Source organism: Hetaerina americana, unplaced genomic scaffold, assembly GCF_022747635.1.
Source record: "Hetaerina americana unplaced genomic scaffold, ioHetAmer1.1.p SCAF_1, whole genome shotgun sequence".
In the NCBI taxonomy this organism is placed as follows: Eukaryota; Metazoa; Arthropoda; class Insecta; order Odonata; family Calopterygidae; genus Hetaerina; species Hetaerina americana.
In genome coordinates, this window is record NW_027286069.1 from 13,263,703 (window position 1) to 13,280,403 (window position 16,701).

At 34.3% G+C, this 16,701-nt stretch overlaps 1 protein-coding gene across 1 annotated transcript; it reads right to left on the minus strand.

Annotated features, from left to right (window-relative positions):
* Nucleotides 1-1,207: 1,207 nt before the first annotated feature.
* Nucleotides 1,208-9,399, minus strand: LOC139696702 (dynein axonemal heavy chain 7-like). Its single transcript, XM_071595541.1, has 5 exons — nucleotides 9,246-9,399; nucleotides 8,541-8,671; nucleotides 5,686-5,789; nucleotides 5,296-5,566; nucleotides 1,208-1,710 (listed from the first exon to the last, which is right to left on the minus strand). Exons 1-5 carry the CDS (start codon nucleotides 9,397-9,399, stop codon nucleotides 1,507-1,509), a joined length of 864 nt encoding a protein of 287 aa, XP_071451642.1. The 3' UTR covers nucleotides 1,208-1,506.
* Between the last annotated feature and the right edge of the window lie 7,302 nt (nucleotides 9,400-16,701).

Sequence of the window (16,701 nt, forward strand, 5' to 3'; positions counted from 1 at the left end):
GAGAGAAACCTGGTGTCAGCATTAGCCTACTCTTGTTGACAGGTACTGAGGGGTCTGCGGTTTAACTCCCCATCCAACGGATGTCATACTCACTCAAAGTGCTCTCCACAAATCACCTCAAGTAGGGATCGGGATACCACTGAAAAATATTTGTTGTCTCAAGGATTTGAACCCAGGCCCTCTTGTGGGAAGCCAGTATGTTAGCTACCACACCATCCCGATCCCCCAAGATGAATGCATTTGGCACTGCAGGAGATGGGATTGTTTACTAACAAGAGAAATCAAAGGGTGAAGGAAGATGGAGAGGAAGTAAAAAGGATCACTATGATAGATTGCATCAAGACTGAACAAAAATAGATGGATATAAGGAGCCTGATTGAAACTTGGATGAACAGAGGAACAGAACATGGACAGACCTGCCCAAGAGTGAGTAAAACTAACAATGATTAATGATGATAATGAGGAACTACATTTTCATTCCACAGAAAAAACTACAGTAACATGTTTTTTCTGAATATCAATTTCCAACAGTGATAACTTGGGAACATTTTCAGATACATACTTATGATAATAATCAACCAATTATTCTAAAGCAGTATTTTTATTTATCAATAAATTGGCTTTGAAATTTTAGCATGAATTTTTTGTTGGTGATTAGTTCAACATGTATACTTAATGTACTACTTTGAAAATTTTTGTACATTTAAAAACATAAAGGTACATCTGATCACGTATGCACAAAGTATTATACTATTGTTAACTGCAGGCTGCAACATGCTACATTTATTTTTTCCCATTAACTACAGCTTAGATGTCTCTTGAAAATCTTTTCCAATGTATCAGTATATTGCCAAGTTTTCTGTGTATGATTTGCATTTACCTACATGTTCAAGAACATAACCTATTGATCATCAAACATCTCATTGTTTTCAATGAAAACATGAATATTTATCTCTCAAATGTTCTCCTTACCAATGACGCAAAAGAACTGAGCTTAAAAATTGATAGTTCCAAATTCATCCGGACCATGAACAAAAATGGTGATCAATTACAGACTTTAAAACAAATACATGACTTTCAATGTCAGGGCAAAAACAAAAAAAATGTAAGTTAACTTGTCAGCATTCACATCATCAATGCGTTCAAATATTCATACAATGTATACCCCAACAAAATAATGATAATTATTATTTTATTGGTCAATAGGTAGGCATAAAATTGACCTTGTCAAACAGAAAATATTGAACATATGACACATCATCACATCAGATATTTAATACATAAGTGCATCGGGTGTAAAACACAAAACAGCACGTAAGACATAAAACACATCAGAAAATCATATCTGTTTTCCTATGAATAAGAATATCATTCACTGAGGACAAAGCATTAGAGGCTAGCCATGATTACAAGGTTTTTTTTTAAATTTGACAGTTATAATTTTTCCAGCAGTCTGTGGCATTTGATTAAATATTTATCATAATAAACACATTCATTTTAATACCATTATATATTTTTTATATTTATATTAGTACAAAAATTAGAATAGAAGGAATACCTGAAATACTGATGCCAAATGCTCAAAATCTGAGCTATACAAGGATGAGCTATGTTGAGGGATTTCTCTATTTGAGCTCTTCTACAAAGAAATGTTGGTCTCCAACGTTTAAACATTTCTGTAACCTCTCTTCTATGCTCGGAATCAAAAACCTGTTCAAAGTTTATTCCAATTATCCAAGAATTTTCTTAGCTAAGAAAAAAAGCCATGAAATATACATACAATGAAACCTGCTTAAAGTAGAATCAAAGGGACCAGGTAGAATTCATGGTATAATGAAGTTCTCCATCTCAGATAGTTCATTACAATGGAATGGACTTTTTCAAGCTAATAAAAATGCAAAAAAATTAACTCCATTGATATTCAAAAGATTTTTCTTTAAAAATCCGAGTCTATGAAGTGAAAAAAATATTTGCCAAGGGGAAGATATTGGCATTGTTATAAGCACTTTATCCCTGTGTCTTTCAGGTCTTACAAAGTGGCTTACTGGAGAAAAAGGTGACCAACATAAATTGAGATACTATTATTTCTGGCTTTGACAGGTTTCTGCATAATGCAGCAGATTCCATCTTTGAGAGGTTTCACTTCCTTGAAAAATGTGGTACAATCATTATAATGCATGAAGTAATTCCCTATTCCTCTTGTTAAGAGGAATGGTTGCAGTACAATAGTTAAGTAGGATGTAAATTGGATAGGTATTGAATCAATTTACAAATACATAGCATTCACCAGTCAAAAACCACAATCACAGTAAGCAAAAAGCAAAATTAACAAATATATGCATCAGTGACAAATGATCAAACAATGCTATAAGCCTTTTTTTAGCATATGAATGCATAAAAAATTTATACCAGAGTGCATATACTGAATATTTAAATAACTGAATACAAGTTGAAAAAACTATGGGAAATGCTGCAAAAGGAAAATTAGTGGAGCTATCCCCTGATTAACATATAAATGGGAGAACTTTTGAGGCAAAAATCATATCCTATGACCAGAGTGGATGCCTCCATCAAAAGTGGCATTTCCTGCAGTTACTTTGAATTTGTCTAATCGTGAGTCAAACATGTTTTGTGTTTAAACATCGTCTTTAACCTCTTGGATTTTGACAAAATGCACATGGCTATGAATACTTTTCGAAATTTAATGTTCCTTAATTTTTTTAAATACCCCAAACCCAGATTTCAGCAAAGGTCTTGCACCTGGGTTTCCACCAACATTCTCACCCCAGTTTTCTCGTGAATTTTCATCCTCCTTTCACACCATTCCTTAGGAGTAGGGAGGAAGTGGGTGGGGGGGACAGGGAAAAATGTTCACCCCACTCTCTCCCTACGGAGGAGAATGATGTGTAACATATTGAAATCAAGGTCATTCACTGGGTAACAAAGTGGCATTCATGAAAGGGTTGGGGAATTACATGAGAAGGTCCAGAAATACCCAACCTAACCTAGAGATGGTGGTAGTTGCCTGAAAAATATCACTGCATTACAAAGTATGCCATCTATAAAGCATATGTTTCAAGTTTGAAGACACCACGTTGTTTATTAACTCTTTGGCAGCCATCAACAATGAACGTTTTCACGTTCGCTCTTGATGGCTGCCATGGTTTGATTGGTCATCGTTATGTGATACAACACTTTTATTTTAAAGGCCTCAGCCTAACCAATATAAATGCTGAACTGGATTCTACTCTGGGTGAGTCTGCTCCTTCGTTTACAACAGTTAAATATTGGATAGCAGTGTTTAAGCGATAGCAGAGTATGAGCTGTCAAGACAAGCAACGCATTGGTTGACCATATGAGGTGATGACTCTAGAAACAGTGAAGAAAATCCACAAAGTGATACTGGATGATTGTCGACTGAAAGTGTGCGAGCTAGCAGACATAGTAGGCATTTCAAAAAGTGTGGTACATCGCATATTAACTAAAAAAATTTGGACAGCTTGGAGAAAGCTGTGTGCAAGATGGATGCCAGGTTTGCTCACACTTGAGCAAAACCAGGGTCATGAAGATGCTTCAATTGAGTGTTTAGGAAAGTTTCACAGCAACAAAGCAGAATTTTTGCACCATTTCATAACCATGAATTAAACATGGGCCCATTCCTTCACACCCGAGACAAAAGAACAATCAAAACAATGGATTCAAAAGGGAGAACCAGCTCTAACAAAGGCAAAGACTGTTTCATCTGCAGGCAAGGTCATGGCGTTGGTTTTTTGGGATGCACGTGGGATAATTTTCATTGACTCTCTTGAAAAATGAAAAACTATCAATGGTGAGTATTACGCAAACCCATTACAACGTTTTGAGTGAAGAAATCAAGCAAAAGTGGCTGCATTTAGGTAAGAAGAAAGTGTTGTTTCACCAAGACAATGCACCAGCTCTCAAATCCATTAATGCAATGGCCAAAATTCATGAATTAAAGTTTCACTTGCTACCTCATGCACCCTTACTTGCCAGATTTAAGCCCCTTGGGTTATTTTCTGTTCGCAAACTTGAAAAAACGGCTCGGTGTTCAGACACTTTCCAGATGTGAAGAAGTGATGTCAGCAGTTAATGGCTATTTTGAGGAGCAAGAGAGTTCTTATTATAAAAAGGGTATCAAACTTGTTGAACATCGCTGGGAAAAGTGTATAGAGCTGAAAGGAGATTATATGGAAAAATAAATAAATTTTTTTCCAAAATTTTTGTGTTTTCTTGGTTGGTCGGGTACTCCGATCCGATTAGCCTCTTATCATGTGGGAAGAGGAAAGTGGAAAAAGCTTCGGGTGTTTGGTACCAACTTTTTAATTTCACACTCTATAAACCATATCATTCCATTTTTACTTGAACTTAACTGCTCAATTGGGTTAGCCATGTGAAATTAAAAGTTGTAAGAATAGAAATTACCTCAATTTTAAGAAATGTACATTCCCATTTGCCTCATAATGACATGATAAGTCACAAATAAATAAGACCCCTGTTATCAATTGTCTCACTTGAAGAGAAATCCATATATTTGTTGATGTTATATTGAAGAACTTTTAGCCATTTTTCCACCTAAAGACATTCCTTAAACTCTGAAGCTTAATTCATCAGCTATTTTCTAAGATTTAATATCATTCTTTACTTTTATCATTTAAATTATTCTCATTTTAGAGAGTTCAAATATTAATTTAAATATTTTTGTTCACCTGTATATCTTTTCAATACAGACATAATAGTGTACATGGAATAAGTGGGGTGAGTTTATTACAGTCAATAAGGTTTTATTCTTATTCCACAACTTTCCATCGTGTAAGTCATTTTAAATAACCCATGACAATATTTCATATGTTGTAAAATAACCTTTTTGAAGTAAACTGCTGGAAGAAGTACAAAGTCTTCACTATACATAGGCACTTATTGGTACATTTGAAACTGAGCAGAAAGCTTCTGTTTATCATAGCCAGGAGAAACTCATGACATTAAAATAAATAATTGAAGTTACTAATTTTGTAACTGAAAATAAATGCTACCATGATTATTTTCCCACACAGGAGCTACATTCATTTTAAGCACTCATTTTTAATAAAAATGAGGATGCACACAAATTGTGATTTAAAAAACAATGCTTATTGACAAATAAATAGCCTATTTTTTAGAGTTCCCATACTGTTTAATCATGTTTCATTCATAGAAACGTATGGAATAAAATTTCTTTATGGTTAAGAAAAATGATAGCTTTTTGGAAATTCCCACATGCGAGTAATATTATCATACCTTCAGATTTGGAATACCCTTTGCTGGGTCCTGTAAAACAAAATCTACAACAGCTTTCTTTATAGCAATAAGAAAATCCTCTCGAATTTCATCAGTCAATTCATCCATTAGAGTTATCCAGCGAGTCTTCAGGTGCAATGGTACCAGTCCACATATATTCTTAAGCCATGAAATTTCTATTGGTGCTACATGTATTGTATCAATTCCATGATGGATATAATAATAATAGCGAAGAAGAAGACGTTCTTCTTCATTTGGAATTTGCTGATCACTTCCATCCTAGAAAAATTCATTTGGTATTTGGTAATAAATGTAGACACATGAACCATTTGGAAGAAATTTTCACAAATATTCAAAATCATACTTACTCCTGCTTTGTATAAGTCCAACTCATGCACATCACACTTTGTATCACCCTGCAAAATTATTTTGACTAATTTCTTGCGATAACTTTCTCTTTCCTTCCTTAAGAGAGCAAATGGTGAAAGTTTCTTCTGTAGAAAGATGCAAAAATTTTCATTTGTAGCATATTTTAAAATGTTGGCTATATTAGGACACATTGAAATATAATGCTAATGCAAGGAATGCCTGTGGACATGGAAGAGTAAAAGGTAGTTTTCCAGAACACCACCCCGGAAAATTAACATGACGTGGGATGACAATATGAAAAGAACACTTTCAAAAGAGATATGATGGTTGTTTTTAATTATAATATAATAATCTCTTCTTAGATCGTAGGCTTTCGCAGCTGTTGAGAGATGCAGAGTTAGTTCTCGGGCTGGACTGCGTGAGAGACATTTTTGGCTCAACGTTTCTCTCCCGTTGCAGGGAGCGTCTTCAGAAAGGACTGAGAACCAGGTATAAATACCGGCGGATCAGCTAGCATAAAATTACTTCACTCCTGAAGACGCTCCCTGCAACGGGAGAGAAACGTTGAGCCAAAAATGTCTCTCACGCAGTCCAGCCCGAGAACTACATCTGAATCTCTTCTATTGCTACCAATAACGTAATTGCTCAAGACTGGTAATACCAAAATAACATACAAGCTACTCAAGATTATCTTAAGTTAAAGAAATTAGTCATTATATCAGAGATGCAAATAAAAATATCCTGATAAACACATCAAATGAAAGGAGTGCAACAGCAAGCAGTATCTAGGACCCCTGGAAGTGTAATTTGAACGAATAGGAATCATACAAAGCAGGAGTAAGTATGTTTTTTTTTAATTATCTTAAAACTTTTTCCAACTTAGTTCATTTTTTTGCATGTATTTAAAAATATATATGAAAAATGTAAGAAAATTGGACGAGGATGACAAGATATACTACAAAGCCTTTGGCAATGTTGAAATGAACAGGGTGTTCAAATTCTCTGACACATGTGACAAAATCAATATATGCAACAACCAAGTTACTGCAATGCAAAGTAAAGATGGAAGAAAGCAGAAGCAAAAATAAATCATAGAATACAAAAAGTAACCATTCGAAAATTATTCAACAAAATCTTACAAAAGGAAGTATGTAAATGAAGCATATGAAGGTAATCGATTAGGGAAAAAGTAAAATGCTCCAATTCACAAATGACATAAAATTAAAACCATGATAAAATGAGCCAGGTTATTTCAAGGATATAATACCCAAATTAAAAATAAAATCCTAGCCTGGGGAAGAGGGAGGAGGAAGAGAGAAATTAAGACTGCAAGAGGAGAGAAATTTGAATGAACCAAATCTTTAAGGTTAAAAAGGGAAAAATTGCCTCAGGTAAGAGTGCATTCACCATAAACAGGCAAAAGATCAAATAAGACAATAACTAGACAAAGGCGTGCAAAATAAAAGTGCTTATTAGGAGTTTGACAATCTATGAATCAAAATTTTGAACCACTAGAAAGGCAGGCCAAAGGAAAAGGGAGGGCCTTCTAAACCAGGTATGAGATATGGATGCTGAAGATAGAATGAACAGATCAGGTAGAACAGAGAGTATGGCACTTTAAAGATCAGACACACAGAGAAATGGAAAAGTGTAAAAAGTTAAAAATATTGCGCTGGGAAGAGAAATGCTGAAGATTAATTGGACAGACAAATTGAGGAATGAGGAAGTATATATAAAAGCAGCAGTGGAAAGAACCACATGGAGAACTCTATGGTAGAGAAGAAAGATGGGTTGAATATACCTTGATACACAAAGAATTAGTTAGAAACATAATGGAAAGGAATATTGAAGGGGTGATTCTGTGAGGAAGATCAAGATACAAGTACATTGGCAAAATTAAGACAGGCATAAAACAGAGAAGCTAACTGAGAATAAGGGAATTAACAATGAATAAAGAAGAATGTAGAGATGCCATAAATCAATCTTAGGATTGAAATACTTATGATGATGTGGGAGTCATTTTTCCTTCAAGTAAAATAATGGTGATCATTGGAATTTTTGGAAAATGAGTGGGAATATTTTCTTACAAATCAGGCACAATTGAAAATGCATGGGCAGAGTACGGGAGTATCCCCAAGGGTTTAAAGTAAGGTATGCTGTAGGTCTGTAGTGGCGCTCTGCAGATAAACTTTACAGCTTTCTTCTGTTGAGAGTTCTTTTGAGGAGTAATTATCATTCACCTAAAAGATGATGAATAGAATGGTTTTTTCAGCGAGAGTTAATTTTGGCAAAGTAGACTAATTTGTGTGACAATGAAGAAAATGTTTGAGTAGAATGAAAATTTCAGGAGCCAGTTTCTTCATGATAAAGTGTTGGTTAGGCAAGGTTTTCATTTAAGAATAGGACTAGGGATTGATTAGTATGAAAATGTGTTATATTATTATCATTTATTTTATTAGGGGGGTGGAGATGGGAGGAAATTTCTTGGTGTGTGTGTGTGTGAAAGAATGTCTTTTTCATGCTTTAAAATTAGCAGTACACCAATGGAACAAGTTTTTCATTTCCATTAGTACATTTTGGTTATCTATCTAGATCACTTGGTCCCCACTGCCACAGTGTCATCTGCATAGAGTATGGGCTTGCTAGTGGAAATGTAGTCAGGGAGATCATAAATATAAATAATGAGTAATAAGGGACAAATAATTGAACCCTGAGGGTCATGTTGTATCACAAGTGATGCAGATTTGTCTTGGGCAAGGATATTCTCATTAATTTCAGCACAATTGACTGTGTTGCTCCAATTAATAAAGAAATAGATGATCCAGTGTAAGGAGTTACCATTAATACCAATATTTTTTTAGTTAAAAGAGAATTACTTCATTCTCAATGCTGTCAAAAGCCTTGGATAGATCACAGAACACATGCAATGGGATCATACTGTCATTTAACATTTGGTAAAAGCTGTTTAAAGATTCAAGCTGGTAATGTTGACCCAGCTTACCTGAATCTATGTTGAGCCATATTCAATTTTATTAGAGTCAAGTTTATAAGAGTCAAGAAAGTTCATGATCCACTCATAAAATAGTCTATCATATATTTTTGAGAATGCAAATAACAGTATCATTTGAATCCAATTATGAGGTTTTTTAGGAACTGGAGAAATAAATGCTGATTTCAGTTATCATGGAAAATTTCCTTCAGGATAAGTTAAGGCTAAGTTGGATCAACTTAAACGCTAATTTATAGGTCGACATTATGAAAGCCATTTTATGCCAGGACAATTTTGTCAATGGCAATTTATTCTTGTGGTTGTAATAACATTTTATATGTGCCCTGAAAACTGAGGTAATTTGTATTGCCAACTCACTCTTGCATTTAAGGAAATCATTGAAATATTCACTTAGCACTTTCATAGTCTATTTTTTGGCATATGGCAGTTTATCCTTTAGAATAATATATTATCATCTGTAACTTCTACATGCACACTAACAAAGGATATAGGATACCCCACTATGAATTCAGCAAAAAGTAATATTAAACATTTACCTTTCCATCCAATTTATTATTCAAAACTGGCTCACCAGGTCGAAATTGATGTCTTAGCTTTGGCTTTTTGCACAGGGTTAAATGCTTTGGTGGAGTGAATAAATCTGACGGCACAGAATCTACATCAGGAGAAAATTTATTCTCTGGAAAACTTGGTTTCTGTGGAACCTTCCTCCGATGTTTATCCATTGCAAATCTATTAATAGTTAGGCGTACAAAAAAAAGAAATTGGCATTTAAAAGCATTTAATCAGTACTGTAATAAGTAAAATAACTAAATGAACAAATGTTATGAGTTAGAATCATTGATTTTTAAAAAATGGGATTTAACCTGTTTCCATAATGCCATTCATTCTAGCTCCATAATTTAGAAAAATAGTTTTTGTATGCATGCCCATAGGGTTGCACGATATGGCATTGCTTGTAAGTGCTTGAAGTTGAAATTTTGATCAGAATACTCACAAAAATCAAAATAAATTAATTATTCAAACAATAGACCTCAATGCAACTATTTCAGAGTGTAAAAATCATTCGCCTTGACTAGGATTCGAACCCAGATCCCTCAATATCCGGTCGAGTGCCTTAGCCACTTAAGCTATCGAGGCGTCCTCTTAAACTATATGCATGCCACTGTCCCACACACAATATTAATTTGGAATCACCAGACTCAAAATCAAGATTAATATTCAATAATGATATTAAAAAATTTTTGCTTTTGTTATAACAACTAGTACCATTCAACATCCAACCATAGCACTTGATCTTACAGGAATGCTAAATGCAAATATTTGTACAAAAATAAACACTAATTGTAATATATGTTCCAAAAAGTATCTATTGTGAGAAGCATATCTTGACAAGTGCTAAGTAGCCTTAAGTGACAAAAAAGGAGCATTATGCAAGAGTAATAGTACTTTGTGACAGACATCGTTTAAGACATAGACAGCACATATTGTTTTAAATGAAGCAGTTCACATTTTTCCAAATGTGAGAACATCAGATGGATAACTTTGTGACATTCTACCAGCATTTAAAAAGTCAATTAGATTACTTCTGGTAGCCGAATTAAATGTCATACATAAATATCATATAACCATGACAATTAAAGTTGGAATTGTTAACTAATTTGGTCTAGTACCAAACTTATTCTAAAACCTTGATTTTCATTTTTTATCACTTAATTAAACAAATGAAGTTATTTTAAATCTCTTTATGCAGCCTATTAGTCTATCTATTAATCAATTATTATTATTATACAACCTCCCTAACCTGTTCCTTCCCTTTCCTCGTTTGCCTAACATTTTCCACTCAATTACAGTCTTCCACATCCTGCTGCCGGTCAGTACCCCTTCATCCACTTTTCCTACCTCCAAAGGATTTCTCCCAACAAACCCCTCTCTTCGCCCACCATACCAAGTACTTCCTCATTTGTTTTCTTCTCTGTCCATTTCACCTTCTCCATTCTTCTCCACACCCACATTTCAAAGGCCTCCAGTCTACGTCTATCCTCCTGCTTCAATGACCATGTTTCCGCGCCGTACATAGCTACGCTCCAAATTAAAGTTTTTACGAGTCTTTTCTTAACATCCTTGCTCAACGTCCCCGTCATTAACTCCCTCCTCCTTGTGAAAGCCTCTTTGCCTATCGCAATTCTTTGCCTTACGTCCCTACTACTTTGACCGTGTTGGTCCAAAACACTACCGAGATACGTAAACTGTTCTACCTGCTCTAGTTTTTGCCCTCCTATTTTAATGTTAAGCTTAGCCTTTTTCTTTCTAGAAAATCACATAACCTTTGTTTTATTAATATTGATTTTCATCCCATACCTGTCGCATTGAATTTCTAATTCACTCAGCAATGCTTGCAACCCCTTGGGTGACTGATAAACTAAAGCTTGGTCATTAGCAAACCTAACTGATTTTACGAATTCCCTGCCCCCTTTCATTCCTACTCCCAGTTCTTCCCATGCCTTTTTAATCATTTCCTCCACATACAGGTTGAACAGCAACGGTGAAAATGGGTAACCCTGCCTTACACCTCTTCCTAACACTGGGAATTTTTTGGGTGTACACTAAAAATTGTGAATACTATATCTGACTTGTCCTATATTTGTGTATGTATGAACTTGCAACAAACCTCCAGGCAAATAAATGCATTATTAATATTACTATGTCTACCATGGCAGACATGTAGGTCTTCATCAATTTTCATTAGAATTGAATGGGCCCTCAACTTTTTACCAAATTTCTTCTCTTCTAAACACCCTCTATTTTAAATTGTATTCTTTAACCTACATAATTATGCTACCACCCAATCCCAAGGGAATCAGGATAGATATGGCGTATGTTCTAAGCATTAGTGATAAAGTATCTTCACATATAAAACAATAATATTTTATATACTGGACCCTATGCATCCATCTCACCCTTGTGTCCCATTTGCATGAAACTTATGGAACATGGCATACCTTAACATGTAGGTCAGCAACTTTCAGCTCCTTTCAGAGAGATTTGATCAATAGTCAGTCATTACAATTATAAATCAAAAATCAACCGTTCTTAGTGATTTAATTTTCCAGCAAAAGGTTATTTCAATTACCAATTAATATATATCCATAAAGAAACCTTATTATAGTATCAGCAATACATTCACTTACAAATCTCCATCAAGGAGAATGAGAGCACTTAATTTTTCACATTCAGTACCAAGTGAGTTTTAACCATGTTCTTCAACAAATTCTGAATCTCCTGAAAGTAAACATATTTAAATAACACTGCCAGCTTGCCTTTTTAAATGTGCTTTTTCAACATATTTTTACCATCAATAAATTTTTCCAGAGCTTCAACATTGTACCATACTTTAATACTCCAAATCTGTGTAGCATAACCTTCTTCTAGTGCATGTCTGCATTTACTGCCATTGAAATGACCACCCTGTATTTTAATACTGTGAAATATAACTAGAATGCAATGTTCTGATCTGCACATAAGCTAATAGATCAAATAATGCAATCGCAGATGCAGTACCAGATTGACTATATCATTAGGGTGAAGTGGAATGTAGACCAGGCATTATTTAGCTATCTTTATTAACAGAAAGAGCCAAGATGCTATCTGTAATTCCTCCATCCTCTTACTCTAATTCACAAACAAAGGCATACACTATCTTTCTTGTCCAAGAAACCATAATATTTACTGACCTTGGCCTCTCCATAAACAAACTTGTCCTGGCCCAAGTCTATCACTATTGAATTTGATACAATACCCTTGAGCCTCCATGACAAACTAATGTAACATGATGTGTTGTGAAGTCACAAAACTACAATCCACATAATAATTGCAAGTGATAAGCACATTAAAAGCCGAGCTCTCCAATTGCTAATATATTTTTCAATTAGGTAAGTATATATTAATACATTGGCACCACTGTCCACATGCCAATGTCCATAAATGTTAGTGGAAAAGTAAGAACTGTTTGATTACTGCAATTTAACTCTATGGCAATCTTCAACATAACAAGACTTTTTTTGACTTTTTGTTACTCATTGATGAAAATTGGAACCATATAAAATCTAGTCAATCTGAATCAGCCAACTTTCAGCTGATCATAAAGTAGTAGTCTATTCTAAAGAATTCCCACATCTTCTACTGAAAATATTCTCTTCTTTACACAGGAGGCACTGTTTGGTGCCTACTACAATGTGCCATGGCAGTGTCTCAAGAGATTCTCTCGTTGTTTCAAATCAAAATAGCCCCCGACAATGTACATAATTAGTCGCTGCAGCAGTAGATTTTCCTCAGCATCCAATGTCTGTGAATGCCTTAACTATCACTAAAGAGCAAGGAGGGACTATCTAACATCAAAAGTATGATCTGTTATCAGTGCAGCATAGCACCTCCCTTACGCAGGGTAACAATTATATGCACCAATTGCTTCACCTCCCTAAGAATTCCCTGCAATACCTACAGCTGCACTTTGATACATAACCTCATACAAAATTGATGATGTCAATAGGATCATATTTCCCAATGCTGCCAAATCTTTCCCCTGCCATTCTGCATGATCAAACATCTTCCACTCGAAGATGTGTTGCCTTGATCTCACATGACAAGAGCAGCTCTTCTATTTAAGAATAATTCTTTACTATCATCATTTTGTGTTCAAGGATGCCCGAGGTTCAGCCACTGAGAATGGAATCTAACATAGAGATCACTGCTAAAAATCAGCCATTGCCGAGGAAGTCCTCACTCAGGCCCATTGGTTTCTCTTTCAAAACATTCAACTTATTAGCAGAGCAAATAGCTACAAGGAGTCTGACCAAGGAGGCATACAAGAAATCCATCTAGAGGGAAAATACTTCAACCGAGATACAATATATGCCATCAGCCAAGCTTGGAGGCCTGGGCTTCAGAAAATAAAGGCAGCATGAAGAAAAAGAGAGAACGTGAACAAAATCCTATCAGGAGTGGCCCGAGTCCAGGCAGAAGATATATGAAAATGGCAAAAATGATAACCAAGTATCAACACCCAGAGAACAATTCCAGAGTTAGTCATACATAATGTCTCCAGCATACATCCTGATCTGGTGAAAAACCCACGAAAACTTCACTGCAATTTCACATCAGGAAAACACTAAATCTTATAAAGGCTTTGAACTTCAATTTGGGCCAACATCAATTGAGGGGGACTACTCTTCTTAAACAGCTATAATTTTATTCACATCTTCTGTAGAACTAATAATGAGAATATTTATTGATGGGATAAGATGCAATAGGAATGTTGCATTGAATAGATAAATATTTTCTGTGGTCTGGAAAGAACATACAAATTTACATATTTCCATGAATAAGGGCAGTCGATATAATGTTTTAGTTTAAAAAGGAATATTATGCAATTCTCAGAGGAGCCATATTCTTAACTATAATGAAGATACATTGAGCATGCCTTATCAGTAAAAGCTACAACACAGTCTCTTTCTTATACAGGCACGCATTCTTAAAAATTTATTTTGAATTATTCTAAAGCCATAATGTGAAAATTTTAAATATGATATTCAAGCTTTGGTTTTACCATCTACCATGCGTATATGTTTACAAAAGCACTTTAACAGTTGTAATATCATGGAAACCTATTGATTTCCAGATAATAAAAGCCAAGATTATTAATCATTTACTGTAAATAGCATCAAAATGATTTTAAACTAATTTTTAACATTAACATTACACCTACGCCAAGGGTATAAGTTATGCGATTAATCTGTAAGAAATCATTATTCATAAAAGGATGTGTTTAGATCAGATTTCTAATTCACATAAAATAATTAATATTTGTTCAAAATGTGTTCCTTAAGATTACATCATGATAGAAAGTGTTAAAAATCGGACTGCAACTCAGAAGTAAATTACAAAGTTATTTCGCTACAAAATTTCAGTCTTAAGTAGAATGTTTTGCAAATAATTTTACATGACTTGAAATTGAAAGAAATGGATAAGAGTGAGTACCCTATATTACTTTGATTGCGTTATAAAGATAGTCTTGATTTTCACAATAATTTTTCACTATAATCTCATGATATAAGAATAAAATACAACAAATTTTGACGTTTCAAGCATGTGGTAGGCAACTCTTAATGAACAATTATGACAAAATACATCGTAGTGACAATGTACTCATCACTAATACATATTTATTTATAAATATTTATAATTATATTTTCACCCAATTACCATCATTATTTAATTTTTGAAAATCAACATTTACTTAGTAGCATTATGCATACATGTAAAATTGGTCAATTTCTACACATCAACTGACTATTAGGAGAAGCATAATAGTAAATAAAAATATTAGGTACATTTTTTAAACCCAATGGAATAATGATAACTATAGAATCTTTTAATTTTAGGCTTAAATTATTTCAAAGGTTGAATATATTTTAAAATTGTAAAACGAAAAATGTAATATACCTATCAACTGGGTCCAAAAAAAAACATTTCCATTTTTTTGGACAAATGTTTTCTGAATTTCTCTTTTGGATTCCATATTATGAAGAGCACATCACATGTAACCAGACTACTGCCTTTCTAACAGTGTAACATAATGTCAATCAAATGAAACAATCAAACAGCCAATTTTTTAAATTGAATTTTCCTTGCTTAAGAAACTCGAACATTGAAGTAAAACATTTACACAGGTAAACATTAACCAAATTTTTCCAGGACTGTAGCATATTTCTCTGCATATTACCTAAACATCTTTAGATAGAGCGGTAAACCGTATTGAAGGTTGTTGATTAGTCAGGGAAATGTTTTTGGTTGGTATGTGAATCTTGTGCCAAGCTCCAGATATTGCAGAACTTGATTACTTTGTTTGAGAAATCAAACGAGCTAAATTAATAAAAATTCAATTGATTACTCAAATCTGTGCGTGGATAAAACATCTTATGTCACAACTTTCGGGATAAAATCAGAATTTAGCAAAAACTTACATAAGTCTATTCAGTATGGGACTACAAATCTGACTTCACCGAAACGAATCCTAAGAGATCCAGTGGCAAGCAACATATAGAACCCTATTTATTTAATAGACGAGTACCAGAGTTGGTAAATTCTAAACGCATTGCAAACACTCACATCGCATATTTACTGCATACGAGGTTCAAATATGGCGTAAAGTTTTTAAATTATAACATTCAGAGCATTACATATCATCAAATTCTTAACTTCAACAACAATAGTCAATAACCTCTCAAGATTACAATTGCAAAAACCAAATAATTAAGCATTTAGCAATGCTTACTTGAGAAAATTGTCCATCAGACTACTCAGAAGTGACATTAAAGAATTATAAAAACTTTATTGCCGCGAAATCCAATGGCTTGTGCACCACAAAATATGCAAATAACGATTTCATGAAATTGTGGCAACATTTCACATTATCATAACATACGTTCTACATGAAATCCTAATTCTAGTCATATCCATTAATTCAAAGTTAAAATTTTGCCTCAATTATTAAACTCATTTATTTCAAATGCACCAACTTCTCAAGTCCATACAACTGAACTGATCGTTCGCCGGAAATATATAAAACGACTGCAATTAACCTAAACCTCCATATTCCATTTTCACTCCTGACCGCATCTCAAACATTTGGCCATTAGCAAAAAATAGTCTCATACGACGAATGCGTAATTAAGCCGCGCCTTCAGTACGTTTCAAGGATCGCTTTTCATAAAAACTTATACGAAGAGAAATGTGCGACGATGTTCTTATTTATATTTTACCTTGTGGCACAGGGGAAGTAAATTCATTGCTCAAAGTCTTATCACAGCTCGTTACTGTCCTTACTTTATTGTCAGTTGCCATGGTTTCCTATCGTATTGACTAGACAAATTAGTCTAGTCAATACGATAACTCGGCTCGCCCGATTGAGCCTTCCATTTTCCTCCTCTATTACCTGCCTTCAACATCCCAGAATGCAGACCTTTTTC

What these genes read in the sequence shown, in the direction of transcription:
- LOC139696702 (XM_071595541.1), bottom strand. Translation starts at nt 9,399, where the DNA reads ATGGATAAACATCGGAGGAAGGTTCCACAGAAACCAAGTTTTCCAGAG. An exon ending in AAGACATCAATTTCGACCTG is followed by an intron (nt 8,672 to 9,245) that starts GTGAGCCAGTTT and finishes GGCTCAACATAG; the next exon opens with ATTCAGGTAAGCTGGGTCAA. An exon ending in TTGACAGCATTGAGAATGAA is followed by an intron (nt 5,790 to 8,540) that starts GTAATTCTCTTT and finishes ATCTTTCTACAG; the next exon opens with AAGAAACTTTCACCATTTGC.